Source organism: Nerophis ophidion, linkage group LG12 (assembly GCF_033978795.1).
Source record: "Nerophis ophidion isolate RoL-2023_Sa linkage group LG12, RoL_Noph_v1.0, whole genome shotgun sequence".
Taxonomy (NCBI): Eukaryota; Metazoa; Chordata; class Actinopteri; order Syngnathiformes; family Syngnathidae; genus Nerophis; species Nerophis ophidion.
Genome location: NC_084622.1, coordinates 8,851,830 through 8,865,839, shown reverse-complemented (window position 1 = coordinate 8,865,839; position 14,010 = coordinate 8,851,830). Strand labels below are relative to the sequence as shown.

The 14,010-nt window shown below is 40.8% G+C and overlaps 1 protein-coding gene across 1 annotated transcript in view; it reads right to left on the bottom strand.

Moving 5' to 3' along the window:
* The window catches only part of rbm28 (RNA binding motif protein 28), a 30,714-nt gene that overhangs the window by 4,147 nt on the left and 12,557 nt on the right, over nt 1–14,010 (bottom strand). Inside the window, exons 11-19 of the mRNA XM_061916785.1 lie at nt 13,903–13,976; nt 13,683–13,821; nt 12,684–12,748; nt 12,451–12,609; nt 12,209–12,358; nt 11,519–11,593; nt 11,347–11,431; nt 9,060–9,195; nt 2,895–3,009 (exon numbers count right to left, since the gene is read on the bottom strand). Of these exons, the coding sequence (XP_061772769.1) occupies nt 2,895–3,009; nt 9,060–9,195; nt 11,347–11,431; nt 11,519–11,593; nt 12,209–12,358; nt 12,451–12,609; nt 12,684–12,748; nt 13,683–13,821; nt 13,903–13,976 (998 nt within the window). The remainder of the gene's footprint in view (nt 1–2,894; nt 3,010–9,059; nt 9,196–11,346; nt 11,432–11,518; nt 11,594–12,208; nt 12,359–12,450; nt 12,610–12,683; nt 12,749–13,682; nt 13,822–13,902; nt 13,977–14,010) is intronic.

Here is a 14,010-nt window from a genome sequence, read left to right as displayed (position 1 = left end):
AAATGGAATAATAATAATAATGGATTAGATTTATATCACGCATTTCTATTATTAGATACTCAAAATGCTCACAGAGAGGTGGGAACCTATCATTCATTTAAACCTGCCCTGGGGTAGACTGACGGAAGCGTGACTGCCAGTTTGCGCCTACAGCCCCTCCCACCACCACCTATCATTCATTCATCATTCATTCACCAGTATGAGCAGCACAGGGGGCAAGGGTGAAATGTCCTGCCCAAGGACACAACGGCAGCGATTTGGATGTCAATAGGCGGGGAGCGAACCTGCAACCCTCAGGTTTCTGGCATGGCCGCTCAACCCACCAGGCCATGCCGCCCTTAAATGTCTATAATTTTCACAATTACTAATTATAATGAATAAAAACTGCTTGTCAGTCCAAGGAATTTGTTTGGCGTTCAAGCATGTCACTTACGGCACATGCACAAAAAGCAGTCCAAGAGACGCAATAAACAATTGGCAGTCATGTTGTCGTTGACATTATACGCAAATACGGAGTTAGCTTTCACTGTTATGCTGATGATACCCAACTCTACATCCCCCTAAAGCTGACCAAAACACAGGATTGTAGTCAGCTGGAGGACTGTCTTAATGAAACTAAACAATTGATGTCCGCTAACTTTTTGCAACTCAACGCCCAAAAAACGGAAATGCTGATTATCGGTTCTTCTCGACACCGACCTCTATTTAAAAATACAACTTTAACATTTAACAACCAAACAATTAAACAAGGAGACTCTGTAAAGAATCTGGGTATTATCTTCGACCCAAATCTCTCCTTTGAGCCACACATTAAAAGCATTACTAAAACGGCCTTCTTTCATCTCCGTAATATCGCTAAAAATTTGCTCTATTCTGTCCACTAACGACGCTGAGATCATTATCCATGCGTTCGTTACATCTCTTCTCGATTACTGTAACCTATTATTTTCAGGTCTTCCTATGTTTAGCATTAAAATATTACAGTTGGTACAAAATGCGGCTGCTAGACTTTTGACAAGAACAAGAAAGTTTGATCATATTACGCCTATCCTCTACATACCTTATATACCTATATACCAGAGGTCGGCAACCCGCGGTTCCGGAGCCGCAAGCGGCTCTTTGATCACTCGGGTGTGGCTCAGCTGTAAACTTGCCGACCTCCCCGAATTTACCGGGAGATTTCTGACCTCAGTGCCTTTCCTTAAAATTGTCTGAGGTTTGCATACTGTGATTTTCTGCCGGTTATTCCCTTCATGGTCACGGGGGGCGCTGGAGCCTATCTCAGCTACAATCGGGCGGAATGCAAAGTACACCCTGGACAAGTCGCCACCTCATCACAGGGTAAAAACAACTGAAATATTCTTGATTGCTAAAACAAAGTAGATGCGGGAAATATCGCTCAAAGAAAGGCATGAAACTGCTACAGGAAAATACCAAAAAAAATAGAAGCGCAAGACAAGAAGTAAAACACTACACACAGGAAAAACGAAAAAAATACAAAATAAGTTAGTGCGTGATTTGACAGGTGGTCACAGTACACCTACTTAGAGACAAGAGCTATAGTGATGCATGCTTGGTTATGCTTTAAAGTCATATCCAACAATTGCGGCGACGACTTTTTACTGTCAACTGAGTTTCGTTTTTTAGTGATTTCTGCTGGTGGTGTGCCTCTGGGTTTTTCCAACGCAAAAAATGTGCCTTGGCTCAAAAAAGGTTGAAAAACATTGTTCTAGACAACACCGGTGAAAAACCCCAGGGTAACAGCTGAGGAACTACAACAGGACATTGCAGAGGGGGGAACGCAGGTTTCGTCCCAGACAATAAGGCACGCACTACGAGATGAAGGCCTCCATGCCAGAACTTCCAGGCGCACCCCACTTCTGACTACCAGGCACAAAAAAATAGACTCCAGTATGCCAAAAATCATCTGGACAAACCCCAAAGGTTTTGGGAAACTGTTCTATGGAGTGATGAGACAAAACTGGAACTCTTTGGACCTATGAATCAACATTATGTGTGGAGGAGAAAAAATTAAGTTTACAAAGAGAAGAACACCTTTCCTACTGTTAAGCATGGTGGGGGGTCAATCGTGGGCTGGGGCTGTTTCTCTGCCTCAGGTACCGGGAATCTCCAGCGCGTTCACAGCATTATGAATTCTATTTCCTACCAGGATATATTAGCTGCAAATGTCATGAAGTCAGTGACGAAGCTGAGGCTTGGGAGACGTTGGACCTTCCAACAGGACAACGATCCCAAGCATACCTCCAAATCAACATCAGAGTGGTTGCAGAAGAAGGGCTGGAAGACTCTGGAGTGGCCTTCACAGTCGCCAGGCCTAAATCCTATAGAAAACCTGTGGTGGGACTTGAAGAAGGCAGTTGCAGCACGCAAGCCCAAGAATATGAATGAACTGGAGGCCTTTGCCCAAGAGGAATGGGCTAAAATACCTGTAGATGGTTGCAAGAAGCTTGTGTCCGGTTTTGTATCACGTTTGAAGGATGTCATTACTGCCAAAGGGTGTTCTACTAAGTACTAAAGATGCATGTAACTAAGGGGTTGAATCATTTTGTCAATGAGATAGTAACAAAAATGCCTTTTTTTTGGTATTTTGTGAAATACAGTGTTACAATTTAAGTTGCATTGACACATCTTTATTTGATATGACTATGAACAAAATACGCAATAAATGTCCAACTTGCTAAAACACCAAAATTGTGTGGGGGTTGAATAATTTTGATCACAACTGTAAATAGTTTTCTCAACTATACTTGCTTTTTAAATCAAATAAACAAATTGATGACCAGTGTAAACTTAATGTTGTTTTTCGCAGTCTTACTTTCAGTTTTTACACACATTTTTATTTATCTGCACATCAGTTGATTCTGGAAACTAACCTGATTTCTTGGCCGTGTGGGCTTTTCCATTTGTCGTCTTTGCCGTTCCTTCCTTCCGCCTCCTTGCGGAGCTTTCTTGGGGGGCGGAGCCCTCTGCTTCCCTTTGTCCCGCATCCTGAGAAAAGAAGCCACCGTTAGTAAATGGTTAACGGGTCGTGCCAGCTAACTGTCTCTGAGAGGGCGTTTCTACCACAAAATCCACACGTTAATTTCAATTTACGAGATTAGTTTATGTCCATCTCGCCGCAAATTTTGAGGATTGTAACATAGTTGACTGTGGGGACGTCGTGGCGCAGATGGAAGAGTGGCTGTGCCAACTACCTGAGGGTTCCTGGTTCAATCCCCACCTTTTACCATCAGAGTCACGTCCGTTGTGGCCTTGAGCAAGACACTAGTTGACTGTCACATATGGGGACGTCGTGGCGCAGTTGGGAGAGTGGCTGTGCCAACAACCTGAGGGTTCCTGGTTCAATCCCCACCTTCTACCATCCGAGTCACGTCCGTTGTGTCCTTGAGCAAGACACTTCACCCTTGCTCCTGATGGGTCGTGGTAAGGGCCTTGCATGGCAGCTCCCGCCATCAGTGTGTGAATGTGTATGTGAATGGGTGAATATGGAAATAGTGTCAAAGTGCTTTGAGTTCCTTAAAAAGGTAGAAAAGTGCTATACAAGTATAACCCATTCAACCCATTTACATACACGGATATAACGATAAATAATATTATTGATAACCGTGGTAAAACTCCCAATGCATTACCATTTTTAAATTAAAATCATCTAAAAAAATGTGATTGATAGTCGCACTTTGATAAACTCACGGACAGACAGGCGCAAGCTCGCTGGCTTAAATACTACTATGAAAACAAGAGGCAATAACGTCTTTCCCCATTAAGAAATGACATAACCCAAACTAAACTTGCAGGGTTTCCCGCAGCAACAAAGAGCAATCGCCTAAAGTCTTTAAAAAAAAAAAAAAATTGTTTTTTTTTTGGTCCTGTCCAGCTTCTCAGGCAAATTATAAATTAAGAGTTTCCTGAAACTGTATCTGATATAATAATGTAACTGCATCATAAAGCCGACATGAACTCCATGGTGTTCAAGGATGAATAGTCTCTCCTATTGCTATTGTACTATTTTTTCAGCTATAGTTACATTAATCATTAGTAATGTAGCAGTCTAGTTTTGAATGACAGGGTGCCTGCAATCACATGTTGATAAAAATATAACATTTACATAATAAAAATTGATTGTTTTTTGATTGATTGATATTTTTATTAGTAGATTGCACAGTACAGTACATATTCCGTACAATTGACCACTAAATGGTAACACCCGAATAAGTTTTTCAACTTGTTTAAGTCGGGGTCCACGTTAATCAATTCATGGTACAAATATATACTATCAACATAATACATTCATCACACAAGTTAATCATCATAGTATGTACATTGAATTATTTACATTATTTACAATCCGGGGGGTGGGTGGGGAGCTTTGGTTGATATCAGATCTTCAGTCATCAACAATTGCATCAACAGAGAAATGTGGAGATTGAAACAGTGTAGGTCTTACAGTAGGATATGTACAGCCAGCAGAGAACATAGTGAGTTCACATAGCATAAGAACAAGTATATACATTAGAAGTACATTTGAGTTGTTTATAATCCGGGGAGATGGGATGTGAATGGAGGAGGGTATTAGTAAAGGGTTGAAGTTGCCTGGAGGTGTTGTTTTAGAGCGGTTTTGAAGGAATATAGAGATGCACTTACTTTTATGCCTGTTGGGAGTGCATTCCACATTGATGTGGCATAGAAAGAGAATGAGTTAAGACCTTTGTTAGATCGGAATCTGGGTTTAACGTGGTTTGTGGATCAACTACAGGCTTCCCAAATGCTGTAATAAATTAAACATGATGAGTTGTGCATATGTCAACATGTGGCCCCACTTTTAACTCTTTTTTTGAAACGTTTTTTGCAAATGCTTATCAGCAAGTCATTAATTTGACTTAGTCATTATTTTGTCTTAGTAAGTCAATATTTATTAAGTCAAAATAATGACATACTTAGTATCTCAAGTAACTAGGAATAATTTGTGTTTAGTTTTTACTTTACGGAAAAAATATTGAAATATATATCGCACATTGCCATTCAGAACGGAAAACACGACCATAAACTGTAGGCTTCTTCACGCGACGAAGCCGGCCTACTTCACCACAGTGATTAACACTGTTCCTGACAACCACCTAGCCCCTCCTCCGTCCACCTGTCCCGGGCGCCGTCCCCTTCCCCCTGTATGAACAGGTTTAAAATCCGTACATAACTTTTTAAAGTTATGTTGTTAACAAACATCAACACCTGGCGAAAACATAACCTTTGTGGCGCCATAGACTCGGGTAGCAGGTGTTGCATGCCGAGGCAAAGCTACTGCTGCACACTGAACAACTTGATAAGCGACCAGATGTCCAACTCTTAATTACCGATATCAACCGATACCGATATATAGTCGTGGAATTAACACATTATTATGCCTAATTTTGTTGTGATGCCCCGCTGTATGCATTACACAATGTAAAAAGGTTTTCCAAAATAAATCAACTCAAGTTATGGAAAAAAATGCCAACATTGCACTGCCATATTTATTATTGAAGTCACAAACATGCCTCACAACAGCGGTTTGGAATTTGGGACATGCTCTCCTTGAGAGAGCATGAGGAGGTTGAGTTGGGGGGGTAGGAGATAGCGAGCTAGCGGAGGGTGTATATTGTAGCGTCCCGGAAGAGTTAGTGCTGCAAGGGGTTATGGGTATTTGTTAGTTGTGTTTATGTTGTGTTACGGTGCAGATGTTCTCCCGAAATGTCTTTGTCATTCTTGTTTGGTGTGGGTTCACAGTGTGGCGCGTATTTGCAACAGTGTTAAAGTTGTTTATACGGCCACCCTCGGTGTGACCTGTATGGCTGTTGACCAAGTATGTGTTGCATTCACTTGTGTGTGTGTGAAAAGCCGTAGATATTATGTGATTGGGCTAAGGCAGTGCCTTTAAGGTTTATTGGCGCTCTGTACTTCTCCCGAGGTCCGTGTACCACTCCGTGCAGCGGCGTTTGAAAAAGTCATCAATGTATACCAATAATTTCCGGTATCACATTTTAAAGCATTTATCGGCAGTCCATTTACAACATTGTAGCGTTATGTGTGTGTTCAATTACATCTATCTATCTATCTGTCACATATGCAAAGTCTCCAAGACAGAATCTTAATATAAAATATCTACTGAATAGGGATGTAAGGATAAACAACAATAATGACCACGTTAAAACTCCCGACAATTAGTATTACCAATTTAAATGATCAAAAAAACATGTTTGATAGTGGCACATAGTGTCCAAATTTCAAGTATTTCCTATATATATATATATATATATATATATATATATATATATATATAACCCCGTTTCCACATGAGTTGGGAAATTGTGTTACATGTAAATATTAACGGAATACAATGATTTGCAAATCCTTTTCAACCCATATTCAATTGAATGCACTACAGAGACAAGATATTTGATGTTGAAACTCAAACTTTTTTTTTTTTTTCAAATAATAATTAACTTAGAATTTCATGGCTGCTACATGTGCCAAAGTAGTTGGGAAAGGGCATGTTCACCACTGTGTTACATCACCTTTTCTTTTAACAACACTTTGGGAACTGAGGAAACTAATTGATAAAGTTTTGAAAGTGAAATTCTTTCACATTCTTTTTTTATGTAGAGCTTCAGTCGTTTAACAGTCCGGGGTCTCCGCTGTCGTATTTTACGCTTCATAATGCGCCACACATTTTCGATGGGGGACAGGTCTGGACTGCAGGCAGACCAGGAAATTACCCGCACTCTTTTTTATAAAGCCACGCTGGTGTAACACGTGCTGAATGTGAATTGGCATTGTCTTGCTGAAATTAGAAGGGGCGTCCATGAAAAAGACGGCGCTTGGATGGCAGCATATGTTGTTCCAAAACCTGTATGTACCTTTCAGCATTAATGGTGTTTTCACAGATGTGTAAGTTACCCATGCCTTGGACATTAATGCACCCCTATACCATCACAGATGCCGGCTTTGAACTTTGCGTCCATAACAGTCTGGATGTTTCGCTTCCCCTTTGGTCCGGATAAAACGATGTCGAATATTTCGAAAAACAATTTGAAATGTGGACCACAGAACACTTTTACACTTTGCATCAGTCCATCTTAGATGATCTCGGGCTCAGAGAAGCCGGCGGCGTTTCTGGATGTTGTTGATAAATGGCTTTCGCTTTGCATAGTATAGCTTTAACTTCCACTTACAGATGTAGCGACCAACTGTATTTAGTGACAGTGGTTTTCTGAAGTGTTCCTGAGCCCATGTAGTGATATCCTTTAGAGATTGATGTCGGTTTTTGATACAGTGCTGTCTGAGGGATCGAAGGTCATGGTCATGCCGCTTACGTGGAGTGATTTCTCCAGATTCTCTGAACCTTTTGATGATATTATGGACCGTAGATGTTCAAATCCCTAAATTTCTTGCAATTGCACTTTAAGAAACGTTGTTCTTAAACCGTTTGACTATTTGCTCACGCAGTTGTGGACAAAGGGGTGTACCTCGCCCCATCCTTTCTTGTGAAAGACTGAGCATTTTTGGGAAGCTGTTTTCATACCCAATCATGCCATCCACCTGTTCCCAATTAGCCTGCACACCTGTGGGATGTTCCATATAAGTGTTTGATGAGCATTCCTCAACTCATTAGTATTTATTGCTACCTTTCCCAACTTCTTTGCCATGTGTTGTTGGCATCAAATTCTAAAGTTATTGATTTGCAAAAAAAAAAATGTTTATCAGTTTGAACATCAAATATGTTGTCTTTGTAGCATATTCAACTGAATATGAGTTGAAAAGGATTTGCAAATCATTGTTTACATCTAACACAATTTCCCAACTCATATGGAAACGGGGTTTGTATACATATGTATATATATATATATATATATATATAAATAAATAAATAATCCATTCATGAACAAGTATATTGTCCACCGTGTTCAATGGCAAAGTCTGAATTGATACCATGAATTGATTAACGTGGACCGCGACTTAAACAACTTGAAAAACTTATTCGGGTGTTACCATTTAGTGGTCAATTGTACGGAATATGTACTGTGCAATCTACTAATAAAAGTTTCAATCAATCAATCAATGATCTACAAAATTTGCAGGCAGCATACCCCTCCCCCTTCGAGCTGTCCTGGATGAACTGAAATTATTTTTGCCAATCATTTTGAAACTTGCAAGCGTACTTCTTTTTACTCGCCGTCGCCATGTCTCTTCCTCGTTCATCTGCTTCGTCTCTGTTATGTTTTTGGACATTACTACTTGCCGTAGTTTTGAAGCAATGCATGATGGGAATAAGGATGTTGTGTGTCAGTGTATTAACGTGCCGGCTGGAATACTTGCTGAGAAATAGCTCTGTGCCTGCCTACTTTATGGGTTATAGATAAACCTATGGATAAAGGAGACATATATGTGCAGTTGTGCACCGAGCTCCAAAAGGCGTAGATGTTATGTGACTGGGCTGGCACGGGTGAAAATTTGTGAAAAATTTGTGAGAATAGTTGCCCCGGGAGATTTTCGGGAAGGGGCACTGAAATTCTGGAGTCTCCCGGGAAAATCGGGAGGGTTGGCAAGTATGAATGGCAGACATGAATGCACGGAACTATGGAAAAGCTGCTTATGTTGTGTTTGACAGAGTAGCAGATGGAAGGAGATACTTTAGAAATCTACTCTCCATTATTGTTACATCAAACTACTGTAACACAATATATTGTAGTGTTTTCATAAAAGATTTGTTATCTAAAAGTTTGTTTCACCTTTTCTGTTAAAGTTGTGCTGTTTTGGGTGGGGCAAACACTGATTAAATGGATTTTGAGTTCAGAGCTTCTTTTAGACCTCTTTATGTTACCTTTTTTGCTCGTGTCTCATGATCTTGGTTTAATTTTTAAGCTTGTAAGTTGAGGTACTACCGCAATGTTTTGAGGGTTTTTTCCCCCCATAAAATCCACAAATTTGATGGGACCCAAATACTAAATGACAAATATGCGGGGATGCACTGCAAACATTTACATAAAAAAGTATCACAGCTGTACCTGATCTTTGGTCCACGGTGGGACGGTAACGCTAGAACTTTCCTCCGTTTCCTTCCATTCTCCAAATCGACGTGCTCCACCTCGGGCTTGGTCTGGAAACCGCTGTGTTTGCCGAAAGTTTGGTCGTCATGACGAGCTGAGGAACACAAAACGTTGACTGAGCAGGACCAGGAACATTGCCAGAGTTACCTACTCAGTGGCCTAGTGGTTAGAGTGTCCGCCCTGAGATGGGTAGGTTGTGAGTTCCAACCCCGGCCGAGTCATACCAAAGACTATAAAAATGGGCCCCATTACCTCCCTGCTTGGCACTCAGCATCAAGGGTTGGAATTGGAGGGTAAATCACCAAAAATGATTCCCGGGCGCAGCTACCGCTACTGCCTACTACTCCCCTCGCCTCCCAGGGGGTGGAACAAGTGGGTGGGTCAAATGCAGAGGACAAATTTCACCTCACCTTTTGTGTGTGTTTGACAATCATTGGTACTTTAACTTAGTCAGGAGAATAACATTGGTCCATATAGACTTACTGTAAGTATTAGGATAGCTGGCCCACATACCAATAAGAACATAATTTGATGCCTAAATAGGATCAAACATCCAGGGTGGTCGAGATACCAATATTTTGGTACGGTACTAAAATGTTTTTCGATACTTTTCTAAATAAAAGGGGACCACAAAAAATGGTGTTATTGGCTTTATTTTAACAAAAAAATCTTACGCTACATTAAACATATATTTATTATTGGAATCGAAGAATAATTTTGTCGAATGTACTAGACAACTTGTCTTTTATTAGTAAGTAAACGAACAAAAGCTCCTCATTGGTCTGCTGACATATACAGTAACATATTGTGTCATTTATCATTCTATTATTTTTTCAAAATTACAATGGACAAGCTGTACAAATTGATTATTAATCTATTTGTTCATTTACTGTTAATATCTGCTTATTTTCTGTTTCAACATGTTCTATCTACACTTCTGTTAAAATGTAATAATCACTTATTCTTCTCTTGTTTGATACTTTACATTAGTTTTGGTTGATACCACAAATTTAGGTATTGATCCGATACCAAGTAGTACCAAGGATCATACATTGGTCATATTCAAAGTCCTCATGTGTCCTGGGACGTATTTCCTGAGTTTATAAACATAATATAAATTTTCAAAATAGGAAAAAAGATTTTGTGACGATAAAAATTATAGATATAATTAGAGTAGTATCAACTATATACACACTTGTACTTGGTATCATTACAGTGGATGTCAGGTGTAGATCCACCCATGGCATTTGTTTACATTCAGGAGCGCTATCTTTTGTTAGCAGTGATCCATTGTATCCTCCTGCGGTGTGTAGTGAAGCATGTCTAGATATTCCTCGTCCTGCAGGGATGATACTTGGAAGAAACTTTTTTTATTTGTCACCATGGATGCGAAGATTAGTGATTTAGAAGTAGCTAAAAGACTGCCGACTGCGGATAGATGTTAGTTGCTCGCTAGCTAGCCGTGTCTTAAAGCACTCTTCCTGAGGGTGTTTCAGTGTTATAACTTCACCTTTATTGTCAGTTTTTAGGCCAAAATGCATCCATTCTCCCTTTTCTGTCTACCTACACTGTGTCTGATTGTGTGTACTCTGTGATTGTGCGCTGCCGAACATGCTCCCCTACTCGTAAAACCAGCAATGTCATCGCGGGACGGCACGCCGTCATGCCAGTTAAAAAAAATTAAGAAATAACTTGCCTAGTAGTTAGAGTGTCCGCCCTGAGATCGGTAGGTTGTGAGTTCAAACCCCGGCCGAGTCATACCAAAGTCTATAAAAATGGGACTCATTCCTTTCCTGCTTGGCACTCAGCATCAAGGGTTGGAATTGGGGGTTAAATCACCAAAAATGATTCCCGGGCGCGGCACCGCTGCTGCCCACTACTCCCCTCACCTCCCAGGGGGTGATCAAGGGTCATGATTCAAATGCAGAGAATAATTTCACGACACCAAAAGTGTGTGTGAGACAATCATTGGTACTTTAACTTTAACTTTTCAAACAAAGTATAGTACCGTTTTTGATTAATTAGTACCAAGATACTAAACTAGTACCGGTATACCGTACAACCCTAATGATAATTGTATGTTATAGTTAGAAGGAATAAGATGAAACCCTATTGATAAATTAATTGCCTCTGTACTTTTGTCCATACCGCGTCCAAGCATACAAACAAAAGCCCCATTAGATAAATACATGATTTATAGATTTAGTCTTTCAAGTCTGCTGCATTGAGGACATTTGAGTATCACCTTCTTGGCTTCTTTTGCGGTCTCTGCTTGTCTGGGGCTGAGACGTCACGCTGCCTTTGCCACTCTGTTTCTTAAACTGTTCAGACTAAAAACATGCAGGAAAACAAACAACAGTTTAGATATTATCCAAAGTTAAATGGACCTTTCAAAACTTATACAACAAACAGCCTACCTTGTTTTTTTGATGTCGCATTTCTTTTATTTTGAGCTTCCGGGAATCCTCCAGAGAAAACTCGACAATGGGTCTCTAGAGTGCGACACAAAATGCAAAGGTAGAAATTAGTGAATTATATTCATATAGCGCTTTACATAGTGAAACCCAATATCTAAGTTACATTTAAACCAGTGTGGGTGGCACTGGGAGCAGGTGGGTAAAGTGTCTTGCCCAAGGACACAACAGCAGTGACGAGGATGGTGGAAGTGGGGATTGAACCTGCAACTCTCAGGTCGCTGGCACGGCCACTCTACCAACTGAGCTATGCCGCCCCACAATCAATCCTTTTTTTAATAGTAAAAAAGGGGACCCTGCCCATCCACCTAAAAAAGCAATAGCAGGCATGTGATTTGACCACAATGAAAAAGACTGAAAATGGCGGTAATAACGTCATCATTCATAACATATGTCCTGATTGGTCAGAAGGAACATATCGACCAATCAACTACGGCCTAATATAAGCTACGTCTCGATTACAAAAGACGAATCGGCAAGTAAACGAATCTTGACTTAGGGTCGGAAAAAAAAAACGGAAAAACGGAAGATAATTTTTTTCTTCCCCCGAGATTAAAAAAGACGGAATTCCGACTTCAGACGGAAAAATCACATGCCTGAATAGACCAAAACGAGTGGGAAAGACGCCGTCACCTTATGTGGGCCGAAGATGTCGGGGTTGTTGTTGAGATAGCGAAGCGCGGTCAGAGCATGTTCGTGTTCCTGAAACTGGACAAAGCCGTAACCGAGGGATTGGCCCACCACCCGACCCTTCTCAGGCTTCCTGTCGTACATGACGCGACACTAGAAATGGAATGAGCACAAACACAGGGAGTTATTCAAAGTGACAACACCGCCCTCTAGTGGACAAAGAGAGTGGGGGGCTAAAAGCGCACCTCTGGAATCCGCACTCCTTTAGGTCCTTTCACTGCTTGAAGACACAGCGCTCGCAGCTTTTTGTTGTCCACCAACTTTGGCAAGTTGTGGACGCACAGACGATTCTTGGACACAAACACACTAAGGACCTGGAGCTTTTTCCTTTTGATTTCTTCAAACTGGGGGAAAACGAGACATAAATAAACGCATGGAACTCGTGCTTTTATGTGGTTTCTTCAAACACCTAACTCACTCTGGCTCTTTTGATCATGTCCGCTTCAGGCACACCTTCCGCAGCTTTGGTTCCAGGACGGATCACTAAGGGATGAAATATAACACGAATTAGCATGAAATAATAACTCGAGGGGTGAGGGAAGGGAAAAACAAGTACCGTATTTTTCGGACTATATGTCGCAGTTTTTTTTAATAGTTTGTCGGGGGTGCGACATATACTCAGGAGCGACTTATGTGGGAAATTATTAACACATTACCGTAAAATATCAAATAATATTATTTAGCTCATTCACGTAAGAGACTAGACGTGCAAGATTTCATGGGATTTAGCAATTAGGTGTGACAGATTGTTTGGTAAACGTATAGCATGTTCTATATATAGTTATTTGAATGACTCTTACCATAATAAGTTACGTTAACATACCAGGCACCTTTTCAGTTGTTTATTTATGCGTTATATAATGTACACTTATTCAGCCTGTTGTTCACTATTCTTTATTTATTTTTAATTGCCTCTGAAATGTCTATTTGTTTTTAAATGTCTAAACAACCTCGCGCCAACATATCTCTCCAACCTCCTTCAGCCTTACTGCCCCACTCGATCCCTAAGATCAGTCGATCAGCTACTACTGACGATCCCTGACACAAGGCTGAAGCTTAGAGGTGAGAGAGCTTTCGCTGCTGCTGCTCCCAAGCTCTGGAACAACCTACCTCTGAGTGTTAGACAAGCCTCCTCTCTTCCTGTTTTTAAATCTCTCTTAAAAACATACTTTTATTCATTGGCTTTTAACACTAAGTGATATCCATCCTGCAATGGCGCCCCATTATACACCTGCTGTGAACCTGTTTTTATGTTTTATTTATTTATTTTTTATCATGTTCTGTTTGTGTGTTGTTTGCTCGGTATTATCTTTTAACCTGTCCATTGTACAGCACTTTGGCTACCCCTGTGGTAAATTTTAAATGTGCTTTATAGATAAAGTTGATTTGATTTGATGAGTAGAACCATGTTACTCACGTCCTTCTCTGGCCAGATACAAGTTCCTGGTGCCCGTCTGCACTTTTACTTTACTATCTACTTTCAGCTTGGCCGCGTCGTTTTTGCTCACGGCAGCCACAATCAGCAGCTTTCTACCGTCCACTCGGATGCCGCCAGCCTGCACGAGATAACATAAGGCTGATTTTAGAAAAAGGGCAACAGTGCGCCGTGCTTTGAAGTCATACAGATTGGATGATACCTCTTTGTCGTCCTCTGCTGCAGCAATGCATCGGTCTGCCGCCTCTTTTGCTTTGAACTGAGCAAATGCACAACCTGAGAGAAAGAGCAGCGCCGGGATAAGTGTGTG